Below are 23,044 nucleotides of genomic sequence, written 5' to 3' on the forward strand. Positions count from 1 at the left end.
ATCTGAGTTCTGTGACGTGAGGCGGCTAGCAGACGGTCGGTTTAGCCAGTTTGTCTGCGTCCTGATCTGGGCCCTGGTTTGTCATGTTTCAGCTCTAAGACTATTTGCCAAATTTCTAGAGAGAAGAGCAGCACCATCCCGGGAGGGATGAATACCATCTCTTTTCAACAGATCAGGTCTGCCCCAAAAGCTTTTCCAATTGTCTATGAAACCTATATTATTCTGCGCACACCACTTAGACAGCCAGCCATTGAGTGATGATAACCTGCTAACTATCTCATCACTCCGACGAACAGGAAGAGGGCCAGAACAAATTACTTTTGCTGACATTGAATTTGCGAGTTCACACACCTCTTTGATGTTAATTTTAGTGATCTCCGACTGGCGAAGTCGAACATCATTTGTGCCGACGTGGATAATGATTTTAGAATATTTACGTTTAGCATTAGCCAGCACTTTTAAATTTGCTTTGATGTCAGGTGCTCTGGCCCCCGGCAAACATGTGACTATGGTGGCTGGTGTCTCTATTTTCACGTTCCGTGTAATAGAATCGCCAATTACTAGGGCACTTTCAACAGGATTCTCAGTGGGTGCGTCACTGAGTGGGGAGAACCTGTTTGATGTTCTAATCGGAACGGAAGAGTGGTGTTTGTTCTTGCCATTATGCCGCCTCACAGTCACCCAGTTAGCCTGCTGCGTGGCTTCTACAACCGGAACCGAATGTGTAGTGTTTACTAGGCTAGTCGCATCCAAAGCAGTATCTAAGGCCCTTTCATTCTCACTATCCTCAATTAAAGTTTGGATGCGTGTCTCTAATTCTGAGATTCTCTCTGTCAGCCTGACAATATCCCTGCATTTATCACATGTGTAAGTCTCACTGCTGACAGAAAGAGCTAAGCTGTACATGTTGCATTTACTACACATGATAATCGTCGGACATGACTGACCGCGTGTTTGATGAACGCCGTCCGAAAACTGCAACGCACACGGGACTCGCTGGCTGGATGTCTCGGTCGCTTGCCGGTGCCTGGGGCGAGGGTGATGTGCGGGACGCTGTACCTCGCGGTGGATCGATGAATGCCGGGCAGCAACGTCTCCACAGCTTCCCGATCTGGCGAGGACAGATCAGAATAACATACATCGGATAAATCCGCCATTCAATCGACAAGGAAGGTTGGTTTAGAGGAAAAAAAGAAAGTAGACGGTAGCTAGCAGGCTATGGCTAACACTAGGTGATTACGCTGGTGGATTGCTAGTAATAAATCGTTCCGTTTAGTAATACTATGCAATAGGTTAAGTAATCTAGTGAAAAATAAGAAAGTTATATTATGCGAATAGGAATAAAGAGAAGGATTTAGGATAATCTCCACGAAGCTCCGAGCGTAGATCAGACAGCTGGCAGGCAGCAGCGTGTGTGACAATTCGGCTGTTTATGATGCTGCAGAACAGTTTTCCTAACGCACTGCCCACACAGATGCCACGATAATTATTGGGGTCAAATCGATCACCTTTGTTAAATATGGGGGTGATCAGTCCCTCAGACCAGATCTCAGGGAAGTTACCGGACCATAAAACCAGATTAAATAATTTAGCTAGAGCTTTATTCATGCTGGGACTGTTGAGTTTAAGCATTTCATTGCTAATGTCATCTTGGCCACATGCTTTCTTTAATTTAAGTCTATTAATATGTTCTGTTATTTCAGATATGGTTATAAATTTGTCTAATGTATTTTGATAATTTTTAATTGTTTTCTCCAAGTCTACTAGTCTTTTCTTTATTTTACACTGAGGCTGGTTAAGGTCAGTATGTTCAATTTTTTGATAAAGATTTTCGAAATAAGTTTTCCAAATTGTGCCGCTCTGTAGTGATATTTCTGATTTGGGTTTTTCAAGTTTTCTATATAGATTCCAGAAAGAATTTTGATCAACTGATTCACCAATTTCCTCAATTTTGGTTTTAAAATAATTTTCTCTTTTGTTCCACATTAGTCTCTTGTAAGCCGTAATGTCTGGCTGGACGGATCTTTGTGCTTTTTGTTAGAAAGTCGCCTTAGTTCTTTTCTGAGACTTACACATTCACCATCAAACCAAACATCCTTTCTTAATGTCTGTTGGTTTGTTTTACGTTTGCGTTGTCGTTTAATGTTAGATAGAGTTGCCAATGTTTTGAATATGTAATTTAAGTTTTTTGTTGCTAAATTTATCCCATTAACATCTAAGGTGAAGTCAGTGGACATAAAGTCATCCAGCATTTTTAATATTGTAGGATTGTTTATGTGTTCTTTAAATTGTTCAGAGGTGGATTGGTTCCACTTTAGTTTGGGTTTCAAAGGAAACATTTTTTCAGATTCTATTGGATAAGTGTTGCTCCTTTCACATGGTGGTTTCAGGTAAAGCTCTGTTTGGTAGCGATCGGAAATCGGGAGCTGAGGTCTGACTGTGAAGGCATTAATAAAATTTGGATCAATATCTGTTATTAAATAATCAACCTCACTGGTTCCTAATCTGGATCAATAAGTGAATCTGCCTAATGAATCTCCTCTAGTTCTCCCATTAATGATGTATATCCCCAAACCTTCTCAGAGTTTGGACATTTGCTTTCCATTCATGTTGACGACACTATAGTAGCTGTTTCTTGTGTGAATCTTGATGAGGAGTGAAACATGGTGTCATTGAGTATATGGTCATTATCTACAATATTTACATAATCAATTTCTCTCCCTGTTCTGGCATTTAAATCTCCACATATGAGGATATTTCCTCTGGACTGAAAGTGTAAGATGTCAGTCTGTAGTTTGGAAAGCTTTGCTCTTCGTAATAGGGAGAGTCATGAGGTGGAATATAGACTGCACAGAGGTAAAGATTAGACTGTGATATGACAGAATTCACTTCAAGCCAAATAGTAGATTTTTCAATTTTAACAATTTTAATCGAATGTTTCAGATTGTCTTTGTGCCATATAAGTATTCCACCTGAGTCTCGGCCGCATTTTATTTTAGAATTTTTTGATGAAGGAACAACAATTTCCTTGTATCCTATTGGACATTGTAAAGTCTCATTACTACGACACCACGTCTCATGAAAGATACAGATATCCATATCTGTTATACTGTTGAGTACGTCTTGGTCTGCAGTCTTGTTACCAAAAGTAGAAGAGTGCAGACCCTGTATATTCCAACAACTGATTTTAAATGATTTCATGGATAGATTTTTCTGTAATGTGTGTGTGTGTGTGTGTGTGTGTGTGTGTGTGTGTGTGTTTGTGTGTGTGTATACATATGTATAAGTGTGTGTGAGTTATACAGGTTATGTCCTCAGTCTGGAGCAGATGATGTTCAGTAGTTGTCTTATCTGGTTGAGTTCAGCAGCTGCAGGGTTTTGTGGTTGTTGAACTGCCGCTGCGTAGCTCTTGTGTTGTGATGGCGGTCTTGTGGTCGTTCTGGACTCTGCTGGAGGACGGATGGTTCCTGCCGCTGTGTAGCTCTGGTGTTGGGATTGAGGTCCTGTGGCTGTTCTGGACTCTGCTGGAGGACGGATGGTTCTTGGTGACTGAGGTCTTCTCTTGTCATTGGAGTTTCTGTTGTTTCTCGGTGTGTTTCCAAGGGCTGTGCTTTTCAGCATTCTGGCAAAGACTTTCACTCCTTGCTTGTTGAGATGTACATGGTCATACATATGATGAGGCCGTATGTCTTTGTGATGGGCGAGGTGGACATTAGGAATAAGTGCGCAACTTCTGGAAAGCTCCACATTATTTCCATGGATCACGTGAAATGGCACATCGGTGCGTGGTAGTAGTGTAGATAGAGTTATTTTAGCCTCTGGGAAACGTTGTGTAGCTCTGATCGCCACCTCTCTGATCACAGGAGCCACATGTCCCTTCATGGCCCTTAAATCATTTGTCCCTGTGTGGATAATGATGTGTTTATAGTTTTCATCCAGGTTTCTCTCAGACAGGATCTGAAAAGCACTTCTTGTATTTGGGCACCAGATTTTCTTGGTTCTCATATTTGGGAATAGGAGTTTCTCATTGATGTATTTCCCATTTGAATCAGTCAGGATAAGAGCGTGTGTTTCTCTCGGGTCCTCTGCAGCGGAGCTGTGGATCTGGGATGCTGGATCAGTCGAGCAGTGAGATTCTTCCTCCACTGGAAGCTGTTCAGGTTGAGGATTTTCTGTGAGCATCTCTGGACACATCAAGGGTTTAGAAGACTCTTTAGGTGCAGAAACAGAATTGAGTTCTTCTTTCAGATTGTTGATGAGTTCATCTTTGGTGCGAAGTGCTGACTTCAAGGCAGAGAGCTCCTCCTGCATTTCTCTCTCTTTGTGTTTGTGCGTGTGTTTTACAATCTTGATTAGTGGTCTTTAACCCTTTTACTGATTACCCATTTATTGATGAACTTATACAAATTTTGAACTGTAAAAGATAACTTCACACTCATTTGAAATTGAATCATGACACTATATCGCTATTTGGACAGGCCTAGTTTTCTAAATGTCATTTGAGTTACAATTATTACCCGACACCTGTGATTTCACGTACTGATTCGTACGGTACAAGACTAACATCTCTGTTTTTTTTACACAGGAGAGTGTGTGTTTTCTAGAGATGGGCATAACAGAAGGACATGTGCTGTGTTTGCGAACATCATGTACGACACATATGTCTTTAAATTAGTTATTTGTAATTCAAATTTATTAAAAACAACTTTAAGTAAATTTCACATGATTTTATAAAAGTGTCTGTTTAAAATAAACTTGTTTAAGTGAGCAGAAAAATATAGACAGGTACCTTACAATTACCTGAGACTGATATTAAAATTTTTTTTGCAGGTTGTGTGATTTGGCTTTATTTATTAATTTTATAATTTTATTTTTTTCATCATAAACCACACATATTAAAATTAAATGAAAGCGTGCTTTTGGTGCATAAGATTGGTGCACAAACAATAGCTCAGGGAGGTCAAAAAATACATGAAAAGAAGTGTCAGGATACTACAACATCAGCAATCACAGACATTCACATTAAGACTGAATTACATTTTTCAGAGTACTGTTGAGTTTGCGCAAATAACAGTATGTAATTTGTTCAGGAATTTTTATAGAGGTTGTCTGAGAAAAACACAGACATGGCAGATTAGAATGATATTCTGCACTTGACCTATGACATTCTATAGTATGAAATTCATCTAAATTTAAACAATCTCATGGATGTGGCTGTTGTGGTTTGTGAACATATGGGAACCAACTGCTGCAGTAAATGTGGTGTATTCAAATGATTTTGACATAATCCTTTTATGTTTACCTGTTTTAAACGCCCTGTTTTTAATTGCCCGCCATTTCCCCGAAGCCACCGTGTTTGCGGGCAACTGGGCTTGGGCCCGCCATCGCTGCTTGCAGCTATATTTTTCAGTTATTCCTGCTCTGCTTGGTTTAACCCCTCACAGGTGGTACAGTGGAATGCTAAGCGGCTAAACCATATCTTGTATTTCCTTGTTCCCACATTGCTATCAAATAGTTTCATTTTGGCTTGCAGACTTCAACCTCTGTCAGAAAAGGTAAGGGCTTTAAAAACGAAAAATCACTTTTTGCTTGGTTTCTAAATATCTTTTCACTAAAATGTTGCATTTGGATAAATGTATGCCTTGAGACTGAAAAAAAAGTAATTTAGTAATGCTTGCAAACAGTGACGGTACAGTTCAGAACAAATCAAAACTAAATAAATTGCTTCTGAATATTCACTACATCTTAAAATGTCCGATTTACAGATGTCTGAGGAAAATCAAAGCAAAAGGTAATACTGCATTCATTTTATTTTTGCTTCTTTTCCATCATGCAGTGTCACAAAACAATCATAATTCCAATTTAAGTTTCAGTTTATACTAATACTTAATGGAATTGTTTTGAAACCCTGTGTGAACAGTCCTTTCTGTCCCTGATTGTTTTTATACAGCAATAGTAAAGTGAGAATTGGTCATTCACTAAATGAGGCTGAGATGAATCATGTGACCAGCAGGAGAGAATCAGCTCTGGAGTGTCTTAAAAAACACGGCATACAGTGTAGCCTGGTAATTAAATCATTCTGCAGTTTCTAAGCCAATTAAACCTAATTTTATTATTAATAACACCTCTTGTTCATTTAAAAAAATATGTATTTCATAGCTGCATTTGAGTTTAATTGATGCCCTTACTGGTTAATTTCATCCTGTAAATGAACCTGAATTAATTATATAATGTTAAAACCCTGATGATCATGTAAATACATGACAAATACAGAGAACCGTTCTGTTTTAGGGAAATGTCTTTCTTGGAAAGGTTTTCGCAGGTCACCTAACAAAGGAAAGCTTTCGCTTGACTGAACTGGAGTTCTTAGAGAAGAGCAGGCATTTTTATATAGTTGCTTAATATAATGTGTTTACTGCATTCTTTACAGGACAAGCTGCCCAACATTGCTCTGCTGGCTTCAGGAGGAGCTGAAAGAGCGATGATGGGTTTGCTGGGATCACTGGTCGCACTGTTTCAAGATGATCTGTTGGACTGCATGCTGTATCTTGTTGGGCTCTCTGGATCTACCTGGTAAAGGAGCAAATACATGCACTCAAATTTAGTTAATAAGATCCAGCTGAATATAAACAAATGGTAAACCTTTTTTTCTTCATAAGGTGCATGGCATCATTATACAAAGAACCAAACTGGTCCAGCAAGCTGGAAACAATGAAGGATGACTTTGCACAGAGACCTGTTGGTGGTCACATCAGATTTGAGGACAAAATTTCAAAACTCAAAAAATATTACAGACAAAAAGACACTTTCAGTCTGACAGACATCTGGGCAGTCCTAGCGAGATTGTGAACGAGGTGAGAAAAACACTATAAAATAACAAGCAATCTTGTTTGCTTAATTTAAGCACTAAGGCATGAAATGATGATCTACATTAAATTGATTGGTGTTTTTTAATCTTGACACACAGTAGAACCTGCTGAAAAATTCAGAATTGATGGTCACCAGGATAAGGTATATTTTGCATGCTGGATGCTGGTTTGCTGGTCACCAGCATAGGTGGAAGTGCTGGTAGACAAACTACACCAGCACAGTTTTACTTGGTCCACCAGCTAGGCAGCACTACAGCAGCTCTATCCAGCATAAACCAGCCTGGACCAACATGGAATTCATGGTGGATTTTTCAGCAGGGGAGTTACTGCATCCCTTGGTGGGAAAAGTTTACTAAATGAGTATATATGAATATCAGGCATAACATTATGACCACCTTCCTAATATTGTGTTGGTCCCCCTTTTGCTGCCAAACAGCCCTGACCCGTCAAGGCAAGGTTAAGTCCTGTAAGTTGTGAGGTGGAGCCTCCATGGATCATGGATGGACTTGTTTGTTCAGCACATCCCACAGATCCTCAATTGGATTGAGATCTGGGGAATTTGGAGGCCAAGTCAACACCTCAAACTCATTTTTGTGCTCCTCAAACCATTCCTGAACTTTTTTTGCTTTGTGGCAGGGTACATACCCTGCTTAAAGAGACCAAAGCCACCAGGAAATACCATTCCCATGAAAAGGTGTACATGGTCTGCAACAATGCTTAGGTAGGTGGTATGTGTCAAAGTAACATCCACATGGATGGCAGGACCCAAGGTCTCCCAGCAGAACATTGCCCAAAGCATCACACTGCCTCCGCCGGCTTGCCTTCTTCCTATAGTGCATCCATGTGTTCTCCAGGTAAGCAACGCACATGCACCCGGCCATCCACATGATGTAAAAGAAAATGTGATTCATTAGACCAGGACACCTTCTTCCACTGCTCGTGGACACGGGTCAGCATGGGCACCCTGACTGGTCTTAGGCTATGCAGCCCCATATGCAACAAACTGATGCACTGTGTATCCTGACACCTTTCTATCAGAACCAGCATTAACTTCTTGAGCAATTTGAGCTACCGTAGCTTGTCTGTTGGATCGGACCCCACGGGCCAGCCTTCACTCCCAATGGGCAGGGTCCATGACCCTTTTGCCAGGTTCACCACTGTTTCTTCCTTGGACCACTTTTTATAGATACTGACCACTGCAGACCGGGAACACCCCACAAGAGCTGCAGTTTTGGATATGTTCAGACCCAGTCTTCTAGCCATCACAAATTGGCCCTTGTCAAACTCGCTCAAATCCTTACGCTGCATTCACACGGGGCGTCAGCGTCAACGCTTGACGGAGGACATGTCTGAAGCTTGTGCTGACGCAACCGTTATAGTGATTACAGCCAATCACATTACTTTCCGGTGTTGCATGAACGCAGTTGGCTGCGACTGCTCTAGGGTATTTGCATAGGGCGATCTGATTGGATGACGCCTGCGTTGGCGCTTGAAAAGTTGAGAAATCTTCAACTTCTGCCGCTTGCAACGCGAGTGAAGCGACGCGACGGAACCCACAATTCAGTTCGGCAACGCATGACGTCACCCATTCAAAGTAAACGAGAAGCGTTAACGCCGGCGCCCCGTGTGAATGCAGCCTTAAGCTTGCCCATTTTTCCTGCTTCTAACACATCAACTTTGAGGACAAAATGTTCACTTGATGCCTAATATACTAACAGGTGCCGTGATAAAGAGAGAATCAGTGTTATTCACTTCACCTGTCAGTGCTCATAATGTTATGCCTGATCGTTGTATATTTAAAGCAGTAATTTATCACATCAGAATTTGAAATCATTCTGCTTTTTAAAGAGTGGAAACTGTGAGATTAACTGTGTTTCGATTTAATTATATTGACAGCTCTATTTTTTACGTAGATATGTATACCAGATGATATTTTAAGAACTTTATATACCATAAAGTGAGAAAACATGCTTATATTGCTTTGATGAAATCCAATTTAAAATCCTGGCGACTTCAAACACTGTAGATCTACTACAGTGGTCTCGGTGACAGTGCGTTAGTGAATAACAGATTCTATAGTGCAGAATATAATGTAGAATTCCAGAAATAAAGACTGTAGATTACGTGTGCTAGAAATTCAGTGCGTGATATAATTATGCTATGTATTTCAGAAAAGCTGGACAAAGAACAAAAAGAGAAATTATTAACCATGTCAAAAGAAGTGAATAAGAAAGACATTAAGGAATACACACTATATGCAGCCTTCATTCATACTGGAATCTGACATGTGAGTTTTCCTTTATTTTTCTGTGCATAGTATGTGACTCAAAACCCACTTTACTATTCTGTAATTTGTTTCTGCAATTGATATTGTGATCATTGGAGTAAGTAAAGCCAGCTTAATTACTTATTGTATATGCTGATAAAAAATTACCTATTTTTTAGCTTATGAAAAACCTTCTCTTAATTTAGGCAGCGAGATATGGACTGTGATTGCTAAATGCATTGAATTAGTTACTCACTGGAACTGGGGCACAACATATAACTTTCTGTACAACATGGCAGGTGAGCTAAATATTTTTTTTTTTACATTAAAAAATAATACATATTTTAAATATAATTTAAATATATCAAATGTAATGTATATAACATTATATAATAACAAATTACATTATATATCAAACTAGTAGAGTGAAGTGCACATTGAATTTATTAAACCCTGACATTTGTAGCACTGACAGCACGTAGACTTACTGCACTAGTACATTTACGGTCAGAGGTGAAGCTTCATCTCTTGGAGATGTCTAGCTGTTGTCTTACTACGTACAAATGTCTCGTATAGTAATTTAATTAAATGAAAGATAATTTTAAATATTTTACCATCATTCCCAGCGGAGGAGGTGTCTCCCTCTATTCTTAAAGAGGAAAAGAGGCATTATGTTGATGCTGGGATTGACATCAACTCACCTTTTTTACCAGTGCTGAGGAAAGAGAGACACATTGACATCATTCTGTCCCTTGATTTCAGTGAGACAGACCCATTCAAGGTAGAGTAATTTCATACTCTTCATTTTTCTTATTAACCTGCATACTAATAACTAATGGTATCCTCCTCCCACCACATGCACATTCTCTATTATAAACACTGTTTTTAATTCACAGTCATTGATAAAAACCGTAGACATGTGCAAAGATCTAAACATTGATTTCCCTGAAGTCCCAAATGACTTAGATGATGAGAGAGATGATCCAAAGGACTTTTATGTGTTTGAAGGCCCCAATGCACCGACTGTAATTCATATTCCTCTTTTCAACAAGACGAATTGTGGTGATAAAGGTAACGTCCAACTACTGCTTTGCGACCGTGTTCAAATTGTCATATTAATCATAATTATTATTTATATTTTTAATAGTGTATAAATGTATATTTATTTACGATTAAGGATTTTATCCTGAAACTGCAATGCTAGCATATGCAGAAAAGTCAACCATAAAAGCGCACTAATGTCCTAAAATGTCTGTTTTAGAAGAAATTGGAAAGTGGAGGAAAACATATAAAACCTTCCAACTCCCCTACGAGAGTAAAATGATCTATGACCTACTGGAGAAAGCTGAAATTAACATCAAAAATAACAAAGAGAAGCTTCTGACAGAGTTTCAGAAAGTCATCAAATGGAAGACATTATAATTTCATTCCATTTATTGATTCTCAGGTGTGGCTTGTCACATCACAATAGAAATTCACTGGCTTTTCTATAGTTCTTGTCCCTTAGATGGCAGCAAAGAAGAGGCGGTTAGAAAGGGTGAGACGGTTTGTTTGCATATATAAAAAAACATTTTGTAAAACATACAAGTGAAATGGAATTGTATTTGTTTTTAATAGGTGATTAGGCTATAGATTTAAATTCTTAGCCTCTTACATCTGAAATCTGTTACTGACTTCTTACATTCAAGTTCCTTTAAAGGTACAATTTCTGATATTTTTTTCCGCTAGAGGTCGCTAGAAGCCTATTCAAAACAATGGCGTAGTTTGATGACGCCAAGTTTTAGAGCGGAAACTTGGGACATGTGGTCTCCATCTCAACGGACGGTGCAAAAGATTAGGGATTGGAGTCTGGAAGAACTCATGTTCGTGGATGCGATTATTAACGTTACTTTAGTATGAAGCAGAGCAGGACCGAATGTTGCGGGAGCTGAACGAGGAGCTGGAGCGATTGATCAACACACGCCTCACGAGCAGCGGGACTTTTATTATGACACAGTCGCCGGCGCCGCTTCCGCTTTTCCGGTCATGAGTTTACAGGAGCTGTCCTTGTCGACAGAACCAGCGGCAGATGGTAAACAGTAATTATGTTCCATAAATAAGTAACACAATCCACCATAAAACGTGCAAGAAGTAAATAAGGAACTGCTTGAAGCAAGCTAGTGGTTTGCTGGACGCTAGACACTACTTCCGCATTTGTCCATGGCACTGTTGTCATGTGGTTTCTACGTCAGTAAAGGCGGTAACAAAGGGTAACTGACGTCATTGACAGGCGACTGCACTGCCCCGTGTCACTGTTTAGAATGGGAATTTTCTCATGATTTACAAGTATTTGAAAACATTAGATATTGTAAGTAATCATCTGGACAAAATATATAACACTAGCCTAGTGGTTTTTGGATATTTTACTGCAAAATTTTTACATATTGTACCTTTAATAAAAGAGTCTCTCCCTCACCCTTTTGCATGAAACACGATGCAAAAGTTTGGACTTTAGACTGTTAACTGACAGCAGACAGCACACACACACCCACAAACATGCAATAAAAAAGTAAAATTCTTAAGAAACAGATCTTTTTTTATTTTTACTAATATCATTGTCATAGTACAGTACAATAGCCAGCGACATGTTTACAACAGTATAAACAGTATTATTGGATCCACTGAGCAATTTTTCCCCCTCCAAAATCCATACGCCAAAGGAATGATGAAGATACAACTATCAAAGCAGTTTGCAGTTAACATAACATAACATGCAATAACATAACATCCGATTTGTAAAAGAGAGTCAATAATTCATATGAAATACTTTTAAATGCAGGCAAGAAGATGCAAAGTTTAGTTTCTGGAAGAAATATATATATGCATCATTTTAAAGCTTTTAAATGATTGCTAGTCAGTTTCAAATGAGACTTTTCCTTGAGAGAAAACATTTTCACTGAGTCAAGTCTGCTTTTGTTATGATTTGAATTTGAGGGCAAAGATCCCTGTAATAAAAAAAGAGACAGATATTAAGATGAATTCAAACTCTGAGCTCAAGATTAATTCACATATCTTGGTGACCATGAATCAATCCATATCTGTAATAAGAAGGAAGAATTTCCTAAAAAACTCACTTTAAGGTAGGGACCTTCTTAAGGTCTTCTGCAGAAATCTTCACATAGGCACAAACTTGACTGGACTCCTGGAGCTGCTTTGTAAGGCCATTCAATTCTTCACTCCATTTTGTCTTTTCACTAGCGAAATTACCTGAAAAAGAGCAAAAGAGAGAATTATCAACATATCTTTATGGGAATTTTTGAGGTGAACTCTTTGCCCAGACAACTTTAGGCTGCAGAGGTTTAAAACTAGGTACGAGGCTACCGGGAGACCACAAGGGGGTGCTAGAGGGACAGTTTTTTTTCAACTGCTTACACACATAATCCTCACTTGTCACACAATTTCTGAAACCTGACGCTCAAACACCAGAACCACACACCAAATCTGCACAACCATACACTAATCGGCCTTCGACTCAAGTTTTCAATTTCATAAAACACTTTTTGCAAAACACAACACACAATTCTCTATGTAACACACAAAAATCAAACAGGAAGTATCTTGATTTCTTTTTTCAAACACAACTATTGTATCTGTCCAACTACACATGGTTGATGTATTTCTTTTCTTTCTTACTTGCGTAATACTGTATTCACAAATGCTTACAGTAAAAAAAAAAATAGTTTGGTTTCAGTCTTGCTTTCGTGTTTACTATGAATTTTTCAACATATCTCTGCCAATTACTTTCAGTCTTGTAGAGAAATGTACACAGGAGCTCATGAAAGAAGAGCTTTAGGTTTTGAATTATGTGTGTATATGATATATCCAAAAAAAAGAATATTATGGCAAATGTGTTTGCAACATAAGACAAATGTTTGCTTTTGAAATGTGTTTGTGATATTTTGAATGTAGTGCTTCATTTTGCAAGCGATTTGTGTGTAAAATTTTAAAAAAAGAGGCAAAGTTTTGAAAATGTGTGTAAGCAGATGAAAAAAAATGTATTTGAAATGAACAACTGTATTTTCATTAACTAACATTAACGAAGATTAGTAAATACAGTAACAAATGTATTGCTCATAGTTCATGTTAGTTAATACATTATCTTTAACTAATGAATCTTATTGTAAAGTATTACCAAAAAAAATAAAAAATAATAATAATATGATTATTATATCAATAATATAATAGAAAATACTTCATAATTATTTAATTTTAGAAAGATGTCCTTATAATGTTAGACTGAATAATTTTCTCACACAGTATTTACAGTCTTTAAAATAAGTTTATATCACTTTTGGGGATCCTTTCATATTTAAACATACCATCAGTGTCACTCTTCTCTTTCTCCACAGCTGTAACATCATTATTCAACACCGCCTGAAACATAATACAGAGGAAGATGAGGGTTAATGAGTGCTTGAATGCAGTGCTGGCTTTCTTGTTTACGTCCGAACGCCAGCTCAGTATTGGCTGACGCTATACACGTGAGCAGCATGACGTATGCATGTGATGCTGACACAGGAGCCAGCCAATAATGAGTCAGCGTTTGGACGTAAACGCGAAAGCCTGCACTGCATTCACTAAGTCAACTGCGAATGACAACTGCTTTAAAGGAGTAGTAAGCAATTTAAAGGTGTAGTAAGTGATCTCTGAGTAAGTGGATCAGACGAGCACCACAGCCAATCAGCAGTAAGGAGCGTATACAATCATGATGGGGAAGCAGAGAGAGAAAATGATTTGAAGAAAGACTGTAGAAAGAGAGATGGCTGAGAGACATTACAAAAGAGAAAAGGTCAGAGGCAAGTGCTTTAGGAACTGCATTAATATTAGAAAATCTTTCCAGTGCTGGAGTAACCTATGCTGGAAGGCCTGAAATGGACACTGAGGTTGCGTTGTTTCTGCTCATATGCAAGCAACATTGGTTTTGCTATGTTTCACAGAACCAAGAAAATATGCTGTTGTTGTAAAGTTAGATTTGGTAAACAGTTTTGAGTGTTATTGTTTGTCTGGAGCTGGTGTGCCACTGGCGACTATCTTGCATACTGTATGTTCATTTTTGTTCTTCTTTGTCGTTTATTCACCATTATGCTTTATTTTGCTTTGCTTCAGATATGATAAAGAGACATCCACTCTTGCATTGCGTGTTCAAGCAGTTTAGAGACATATAGCAACAAAGGGAGGGGTGTGTTTCTTTGGATTCCATCAACATGTTTCTCAGAAATCACTTACTGTACCTTTAACAACTGATTAAAATGGCTGATAGGTACAACAATGCTGAATTAAGTTGTATGGTTACTACCAGTTCAACAGGTGAGTTGTTAGTTGTTAAACCTGCTCTACAGCTGGGTGTCAGTGCATTGCCATATATATACACAGTGTATATATATATATATATATACAGTACAGTCCAAAAGTTTGGAAGCACTAAGATTTTTAATGTTTTTAAAAGAAGTTTCGTCTGCTCACCAAGGCTACATTTATTTAATTAAAAATACAGTAAAAAACATTAATATTGTGAAATATTATTACAATTTAAAATAACTTTTCTATTTGAATATATTTCACAAAGTAATTTATTCCTGTGATCAAAGCTGAATTTTCAGCATCGTTACTCCAGTCTTCAGTGTCACATGATCCTTCAGAAATCATTCTAATATGCTGATCTGCTGCTCAAGAAACATTTAATGTGTACAATTGTACAAAATATTTGTGAACAATATTTTTTTTCAGGATTATTTGATGAATAGAAAGTTCAAAAGAACAGCGTTTATCTGAAATCTAATCTTTTTAACATTATAAATATCTTTACTGCCACTTTTGATTGATTTAATGCATCCTTGCTGAATAAAAGTATTCATTTCTTTAATATCTTTTCAAAAAAATAAAAATAAAAATTCTTACTGACCCCAAACTTTTGAACGGTAGTGTATAATGCTACAGAAGCTTTGTATTTCAGATAAATGCTGTTCTTTTGAACTTTCTATTCATCAAGGAATCCTGAAAAAAAAAGTACACAACTGTTTTCAACATTGAAAATAATCATAAATGTTTCTTGAGCAGCAAATCAGCTTATTAGAATGATTTCTGAAGGATCATGTGACACTGAAGACTGGAGTAATGATGCTGAAAATTCAGCTTTGCATCACAGGAATAAATTACTTTGTCAAATATATTTAAATAGTACACAGTTATTTTAAATTGTAATTATATTTTACAATATTACTGTTTTTTTACTGTATTTTTAATTAAATAAATGTAGCCTTGGTGAGCAGACGAAACTTCTTTTAAAAACATTAAAAATCTTAGTGGTTCCAAACTTTTGGACTGTACTGTATATATATATATATATACATACATACACACAGTATCATAATGTTTTTACATTCAGATATATAACTACGAATATACATGTTTACAACTAACTGTGCATAGATTTACATTTTGGTAAAAGGTGAATTATACAGGCAGAAAAGTGTAGAGTTAGTGTATTTTTCCTGCCTGTATAATTCATCTTTTACCAAAAATGTAAATCTATGCACAGTTATGTAATTATGTAGTATTTAGTAAATATGTACAAATTTGCACATTTTCCTTATCAGTATAACCTGGTGGATCTACATTACTCACCACTGAATCCTTGCATGCTTTAACTTCTTTGTCCTTTTCCTCCTTAGAAGAGGTTAATTTCCCAACCTCATCCTGAAGTTCCTTGATCTCCTTATCTGCGTTGTCCATCTCCTTCTGTGTGTGCTCAACTGCTAAATTGTAACTTTCTATACTCTGTTCTGTTTGTCTCATCTCTGCCTCTACGAAATCCATTTTGTTTGTTAGTTTGTTTAACAACTCCTTGTTAAAGTGCATATATGCCAGCAAGCCCATGATCACAGCTACTATTAAACACAGCATCAGGGGCCAGCATGATTTCCTATCCATGGCTATGTATGTGTAAATCCAATATATATATATATATATATATATATATATATATATATATATATATATATATGTACAGTTTTATTAAATCCTTTATCTGTCTTCAGTTGAAGTACACGGTGTGCATGTATATGATGAGTATAGCTGCTTGATCTCTAAAAGAAAATAGCAACAGAGGAACAGGAAAAATAACAATTAATTTACAGTTAATAACACATTTAAAACAAATTAATTTAAACTCATAACACATTTACAGTTTTTCTCAATCGATTTGACACATTTTCCAAACTTGGTTCACTGTTCTCAAAACCGTTAATACAGTGATCTGAACACAAACAGATTGTATGTTTTTGTTCATTTCACACAAATTGCAAATCATGTGAATCATTTTCGCTAAACACTATGCACAAAGTTCTCAAATGTTTTCACAATAGTTCATACATCCAACCAACACTTTAATAAATCAGAAAAAAAAACGATCACAGCTTTTTTTAGTTGCTTTACACAATTCACAAACATTTATGCACCATTTGTCCTAACGCAATAAAAGTATACATAGAGCAAGAAAAGAAAATAAGAATATGCAAGAGAATAAAGAGGTGTAAGTGTAATGGTGGTGTGGGTAGATGAAGGGGTGTAATGAAAGGAAGAGTGGAACAGATAGAGGGAGATCATAGGGCTATGAGAAGAGAGGAGGATATAAAAAAGGAGGAGATGAAAAGAGATGGGCATTGGTGTAGTGGTGTTTTTTAAGAACTGCAAAATAAAAAAAAACTTTGACATAATTTTATTTTTGAATATACATATAACCAAATGTTATAAATATCAGTAGTTTTAAAGCAGTTGAGATAACTGAAAACTTTTGCATGGCAATTTGTACATTCAAATCAAATGTCAGGGTGGCACAACTGCAGATATTGCTGTTTTACATGAATTGACAAGGTAAAATCATTAAAGGGTTAGTTCACCCAAAAATGAAAATTCTGTCATTAATTACTCACCCTTATGTTGTTCCACACCCGTAAGACCTTCATTAATCTTCGGAACACAAATTACGATATTTTAGTTGAAATCCGATGGCTCCGTGAGGCCTCCATAGGAAGCAAAGACACTTCCTCTCTCAAGATCCATAAAGGTACTAAAAACATATTTAAATCGGTTCATGTGAGTACAGTGGTTCAATGTTAATATTATAAAGCGACGAGAATATTTTTGGAGCGCCAAAAAACAAAATAATGACTTATTAAGTGATGGCCGATTTCAAAACACTGCTTCAGGAAGCATCGGAGCACAAATGAATCAGTGTGTCGAATCATGATTCAGATCGCGTGTCAAACTGCCAACGGCTGAAATCACGTGACTTTGGTGCTCCAAACAGCAGTGATTCATTTGTGCTCCAATGCTTCATGAAGCAGTGTTTTGAAATCGGCCATCACTAAATAAGTTGTTATTTTGTTTTTTTGGCACTCCAAAAATATTCTTGTCACTTTATAATATTAATATTGAACCACTGTACTCACATGAACCGATTTAAATATGTTTTTAGTACCTTTATGGATCTTGAGAGAGGAAATGTCCATTGCTCCCTATGGAGGCCTCACGGAGCCATTGGATTTCAACTAAAATATCTTAATTTGTGTCCCGAAGATTAACGAAGGTCTTACGGGTGTGGAACGGCATGAGGGTAAGAAATAAATGACAGAATTTTTGGGTGAACTAACCCTTTAAGCCTGATAATGCAACATCCAGAGGACCCCAACAGATCATTGGGGCAGAGTGAAAAGGTTTGTAGATCTCTCTCTCAAATACTGATAAAAAAACTGCTAATTTCAAGTATGGGTAGGTTGGTACACTTTCCATGTCAAATGGTACAATGATATAATATATATTTACAAATATTTGGTTGTACCACCTGACAAAAAAAGTCAAAAATAAATTTAAACACATTGATATGTTATGTAACAACTGAAACTTGTTTAAACACATTGTTCATGACTCAAAAATATGCATTGTGTCAGTTTTGCAAAGAGTTGCTTTGTTTTGCAATAAAGTTGAACTGTTTGGTTAAGGTAAAAGTGTGTTTAGATCACTGTGTTAACAGTTTTGAAAGCAGTTACATTACTTTGGAGAAATGTGTTGAGAAAAACTGTAAAAAACAATCAATTTAAAGTCATAATGACACATTTAATAACAATTATTTGAATGATTATAAATAGTCTCAGTTATAGGTGAGGTGTGAACTAACTGCATGTAAATTTGGAGGTATATCACTTTCCATACCTTAGTGATTTTTTTTTTACAACTCTGCTGAAAAAATTGCCTAGACCAGCAAAGAAGCTTAGGCTGGCAGCAGACATGCTAAACCTCTCCCAGACTTGTTAAACTTGTTAAAGTCTTTGCTGTGTAAATTGGTCTTTAAGTGTCGCAAACCCCTCTAAAACCAGAAAACAGAACGGAGCAGCAAACCACTTAAGGCTAGTTTGAGATGTTTTCCTGCCATCTGGAGCCATACATTCTATACAAAAGCGTGTGTACAAACTGAAATGCAAAACATTGAAATATAGTAACTTGTAGTTTAATAGTTTTAATTATTTGACACACACACACACACATATAAACATAGCAGAAGCTTATTATATATTTCAGCACTACATGTACAAGAATAAGAACGTGTCATTCTGATGTGTGCGATAATAAAACTCACCTTTGCCAAGAGCAGTATACGCAAACAGAAGAGTATCTTTGTTGCAATAAACAAGGGCTGAATGGGAGTGGCGGATATTAAACTGGCACTCACTGCACACAATATCACCAATGAAGCATAAAACAAAACAAAAACAAAGAAAAAAAAAACAAGAGTAAAATAAATATTTTACCTCTGTATGTCTATCTTTCTTTTACACTAAACAATAATCTTTCCTTTTCCCTCTCAGTCTTTCAGAGGTGACCAGTCTAACCAGTTAAGCAACAAATATTCATTTCTGTTTTTTTATTTCTAGTGGTGACACGTGACCCATTTGCAAAAAACTAGTTGGTTTCTCACAGCCATCAAAAAAAATATCTGATCGTAACATATCAGTTTGCTGGGGTTTTGTGCCTTATTTGCAACCTGTGAAAACCACTAGTCCTTCCTCAAACAAACTGCAATGACTCCTGAACCAACTGAGAAGGATATTTACATAGTGAAAACATTTGTTCTTCTGTCTTGAGAGTGGCTTACGCAGTAAAAGTAGTAAAGAAGAGACCAGTGGGTGGGGCTTGACGTCCAGTAGTTGTTAGCAAGCTCCAAACCTAATTTAGGTCAAACTCCACCCATTAGGTCCACAGAGGTGCAGCTGGACTAGGTCAAGCTCCACCCATTACATCCAGAGAGGGGGAGCTGAAGGTCATTTTGCTCCACAGCAGGGGTGAGGAACGTTGATCCTGGAGGGCCATTGTCCTGCCGAGACAATGGCCCTCCAGGATCAACGTTCCCCACCCCTGCTCTACAGTGAGCACCACGTGAGCAATGTTGCCTCCAGTTGGCACAGGGGCTGCTATATAATGTCTTTTGCCACCTGATCCTCACTGTAATAATGTTGATACATCAACCCCAAGTTGGGTTGAAAATGGACAAACCCAGCGATTTGGTTGTTTTAACCCAACTATTGTTTAAAAACGACTATATGGCTGACTTAAAATGAAATTAAAATGTTAATTTTAAAGATATTGTGGGTTCATTTTAAGTAAGCAATACTGTAATTTTTAAACAATAGTTGAGTTACGTAAAACTATCCAGCAGGTTGGGCAAAAACTTAACCCAACTGCTGGGTTAAAACAACCCAATCGCTGGGTTTGTCCATTTTTAACCCAGCATTTTTTAGAGTGTAGTGTGGCCCAGATCCGGCCCACATCTGGTACATGTGGATTACACACGGACCAGATGTGGGCCGGATCTGGGCTGACACCATGTTGCCATCAAGGAACTTGAACCTACAATTCCTCTCAGATCTGCCATCTATATCATCTCACTGCCTTCACGGTGCAGTGTTATATGCTTTGAGATGACATTCAGATAATGTCTGAGGAGGTTTATAATCTTGCATTAGCGCTTTGAGGTAACCAGTGAAAGCAAATAATTGGAGGTAATGTCTCTTCGGTACTATGAAAATTCCCCTATTTGGTTTTTTTTTTTTTTTTTTTTTTTCAAACCTTTACAAACAAATACAAGAATTGCACACACAAAATGCAAACTGCTTCACATCTCTTGCAAAATGAAGCACTGCATTTAAAATATCACAAACATACTGTATCTCAATAGGCAAACATTTGTCTACGCAAACACCTTTCTATTTTTGGATATATCACATACACACAGTTATCCAAAACCTAAAGCTCTTCTTTCATGAGCTCCTATGAACATTTCTGTACAAGATTGAAAGTAATTGGCAGAGAGAATTCACTGTAAACACGAAATATAATATAATAAATTTTTTTTTTACTATAAGCATTTGTGGTTGTGGATACAGTATTACACAGTACATAAGAAAAGAAATGCATCAATACATGTGTAGTTGGACAGAAACAATGGTTGTGTTTGAAAAAAGGAAATCAAGATACTTCCTGTCCGATTTTTGTGTGTTACATAGAATTGTGTGTTGTGTTTGGCAAAAAATGTTTTATAAAATTGAAAAATGAATCGAAGGCTGACAAAAATTGTGTGACAAGTAGCCTAAATTTTGTGTGTAAGCAGTAGAAAAAAAAAAAAAACTAATTCAGTGCCACAAGAACAAGATATGGTATTTTCCTAATAAAATAAATATTATGTTTTTATTTTTAAGTTTTCTGTTAATATAAGTTTTAAAATCCTTTCAAAAATGCCTTGAGAAACTACAACGAGGATGTTTTATCGACTTACACAACAACACTGACTTCACCAGTGGCGTGAGTTGTGGGCGTGGCTATCTGTTTGTTCGATCTATGGCTTTTCTTTCAGTGGTGCAGAAATGACGTAGGCTTCTATAGTTTTTATTTATTTATTTATTTATTTTTATTTTTTTAAGTTAGTTCGATTGAAACGAAAAAGTTAATTTGGAAAGAAACTGTTAAGTTGTGTCCACAGAGAAAATTATATTCAATATTATTGACCCTGAAGGGTTTTTTGCAGCCTGACACGGTGTTATTAACCTTGATTCTTATGTTCTTCAATGTTTCCATTGTTGAGGAACATTAACATTATGTCCCACAGTACTGATAGCCTACATGAATGCTTTGGAGCTGCAATTCGATCCAAAAACGTACATTTTATCTGTTGTAATAATAGTCTATGATACACATCACATTATCCCTACTGCTTGTGGCCTTCACCCGTTCTTCTTTCTTAGCAGGTATATGTGCATACCAGGTAAACTGTGCCACGCTTTTTTTTTTAATCACCTGCAGTCAAAACACCTGGGTGTGCGTGATAGTCTGGATTCTATTTACAGAACATTCTGCATTCCAGCAGATAACCTAGTGTGATCAGTCTATGAGAATGAAATTTCCTGCAAATGAAAATAAAAAGAAATACAGATATTATTTTCTGTATTTATTTTTCAATGTATTTCTATACTTTTTAACTTTTATTTATTTATTTCCACATGTATTTATTTCCAGATTTATATATACATTTATGCGTTATTTTCACTGATATGTTTAATTATTTTGTAGCGACCAAAGTTTTCCAAAAATATTTAAGAATTTTTGTAATATTTAAGAAATATGTATGTGTTTATTTCTGAGGAGAAATCAAGTGTTCTTGATTTATAGCACATTGGCATTAAATCAAACTGTGCAGCACAGAAATTAAATGATGATTATCATAATCCACAGATTAAAAATACCAGTGTTAAATCTCTCATCTGGTTGCAATTTAGCCTGAAAGTTACGAGCACAATATTGCACCACTAGAGGGCACATGAATCCCACCACCTAGCTTATGGGACACTATCGTGTCAGTTGTGAGTGCAGATTCAATATCAGTTTGTTTAACACAGCCTCTTTTTTCTGCACTTTAGTTTCCAAAAGAAACCATATTTAGTTTTTTCTGAATTGTTCTGCAATAAAATGGGAGGTAAAAATTGAAATGAGAATAGGTTATATTCAACTCAAATTCCAGAAATGTTGGGATGTTTTTTTTTTAAATTTGAATAAAATGAAAACTAAAAGACTTTCGAATCACATGAGCCAATATTTTATTCACAATAGAGCATAGATAACATGACAAATGTTTAAACTGAGAAAATTTACAATTTTCTGCACAAAATGAGCTAATTTCAAATTTGATGTCTTCTACAGGTCTCTAAATTGGGACAGGGTGTAGCATCTCCTCTTCTTTTCAAAACAGTTTGGCATTGAGGTTATGAGTTTCTGTAGTTTTGGTGTTGGAATTTGGTCCCATTCTTGCCTGATATGGGTTTCCAGCTGCTGAAGTGTTTGTGTTCATGAAAGATCTGGGCTGCAGGCAGTCCAATTCAGCTCCCAGAGCCCAACACCTGTTAAATCTCTTAATGCCTGTCATAGATTAACTAGGGATACCATCTAGAGTTCTTCAATGAATGACTGGAGGCGTTAAATGCCAGTTTTCCCTTTTTATTTACTGACACATCAAGGTAAATAAAGAGTTTTTAAATGTTCATGTCTTTATACAAAGGGGTTAAGCAAGGGGAACACAGGGAATAGAGGGCGGCTCTGTGACAATGCCATATGACAACCTGAAATATTGGCTCATGTGATTCGAAAGTCTTTTAGTTTTCATGTGCCCTCTAGTTCAGCATATATATATATATATATATATATATATATATATATATATATATATATATATATATATATATAGGCACAACTGTTTTCAACTTTGATAATAATAATAAATGTTTCTTGAGCAGCAAATTGACATATAGAAAGATTTCTGAGGGATCAT

The 23,044-nt window shown here is 36.8% G+C and overlaps 2 protein-coding genes across 2 annotated transcripts; one reads left to right on the forward strand and one right to left on the reverse strand.

Annotated features, from left to right (window-relative positions):
• Positions 1 to 1,054: 1,054 nt before the first annotated feature.
• On the forward strand, positions 1,055 to 10,650 carry LOC137002081 (cytosolic phospholipase A2 epsilon-like). The gene is made up of 11 exons (XM_067361568.1): positions 1,055 to 1,173; positions 5,516 to 5,555; positions 5,766 to 5,791; positions 5,951 to 6,065; positions 6,431 to 6,573; positions 6,660 to 6,854; positions 9,041 to 9,156; positions 9,342 to 9,434; positions 9,762 to 9,916; positions 10,032 to 10,206; positions 10,397 to 10,650. The coding sequence occupies exons 3-6, from the start codon at positions 5,766 to 5,768 to the stop codon at positions 6,847 to 6,849; spliced, it is 474 nt and encodes a 157-aa protein (XP_067217669.1). The 5' UTR covers positions 1,055 to 1,173; positions 5,516 to 5,555; the 3' UTR covers positions 6,850 to 6,854; positions 9,041 to 9,156; positions 9,342 to 9,434; positions 9,762 to 9,916; positions 10,032 to 10,206; positions 10,397 to 10,650.
• Positions 10,651 to 11,758: 1,108 nt separating this feature from the next.
• On the reverse strand, positions 11,759 to 16,082 carry si:ch73-347e22.8 (tropomyosin, muscle). The gene is made up of 4 exons (XM_067361768.1): positions 15,799 to 16,082; positions 13,494 to 13,548; positions 12,249 to 12,381; positions 11,759 to 12,119 (listed from the first exon to the last, which is right to left on the reverse strand). The coding sequence occupies exons 1-4, from the start codon at positions 16,075 to 16,077 to the stop codon at positions 12,068 to 12,070; spliced, it is 519 nt and encodes a 172-aa protein (XP_067217869.1). The 5' UTR covers positions 16,078 to 16,082; the 3' UTR covers positions 11,759 to 12,067.
• Between the last annotated feature and the right edge of the window lie 6,962 nt (positions 16,083 to 23,044).

The sequence above is a fragment of the Chanodichthys erythropterus genome, chromosome 15 (genome assembly GCF_024489055.1).
Source record: "Chanodichthys erythropterus isolate Z2021 chromosome 15, ASM2448905v1, whole genome shotgun sequence".
In the NCBI taxonomy this organism is placed as follows: Eukaryota; Metazoa; Chordata; class Actinopteri; order Cypriniformes; family Xenocyprididae; genus Chanodichthys; species Chanodichthys erythropterus.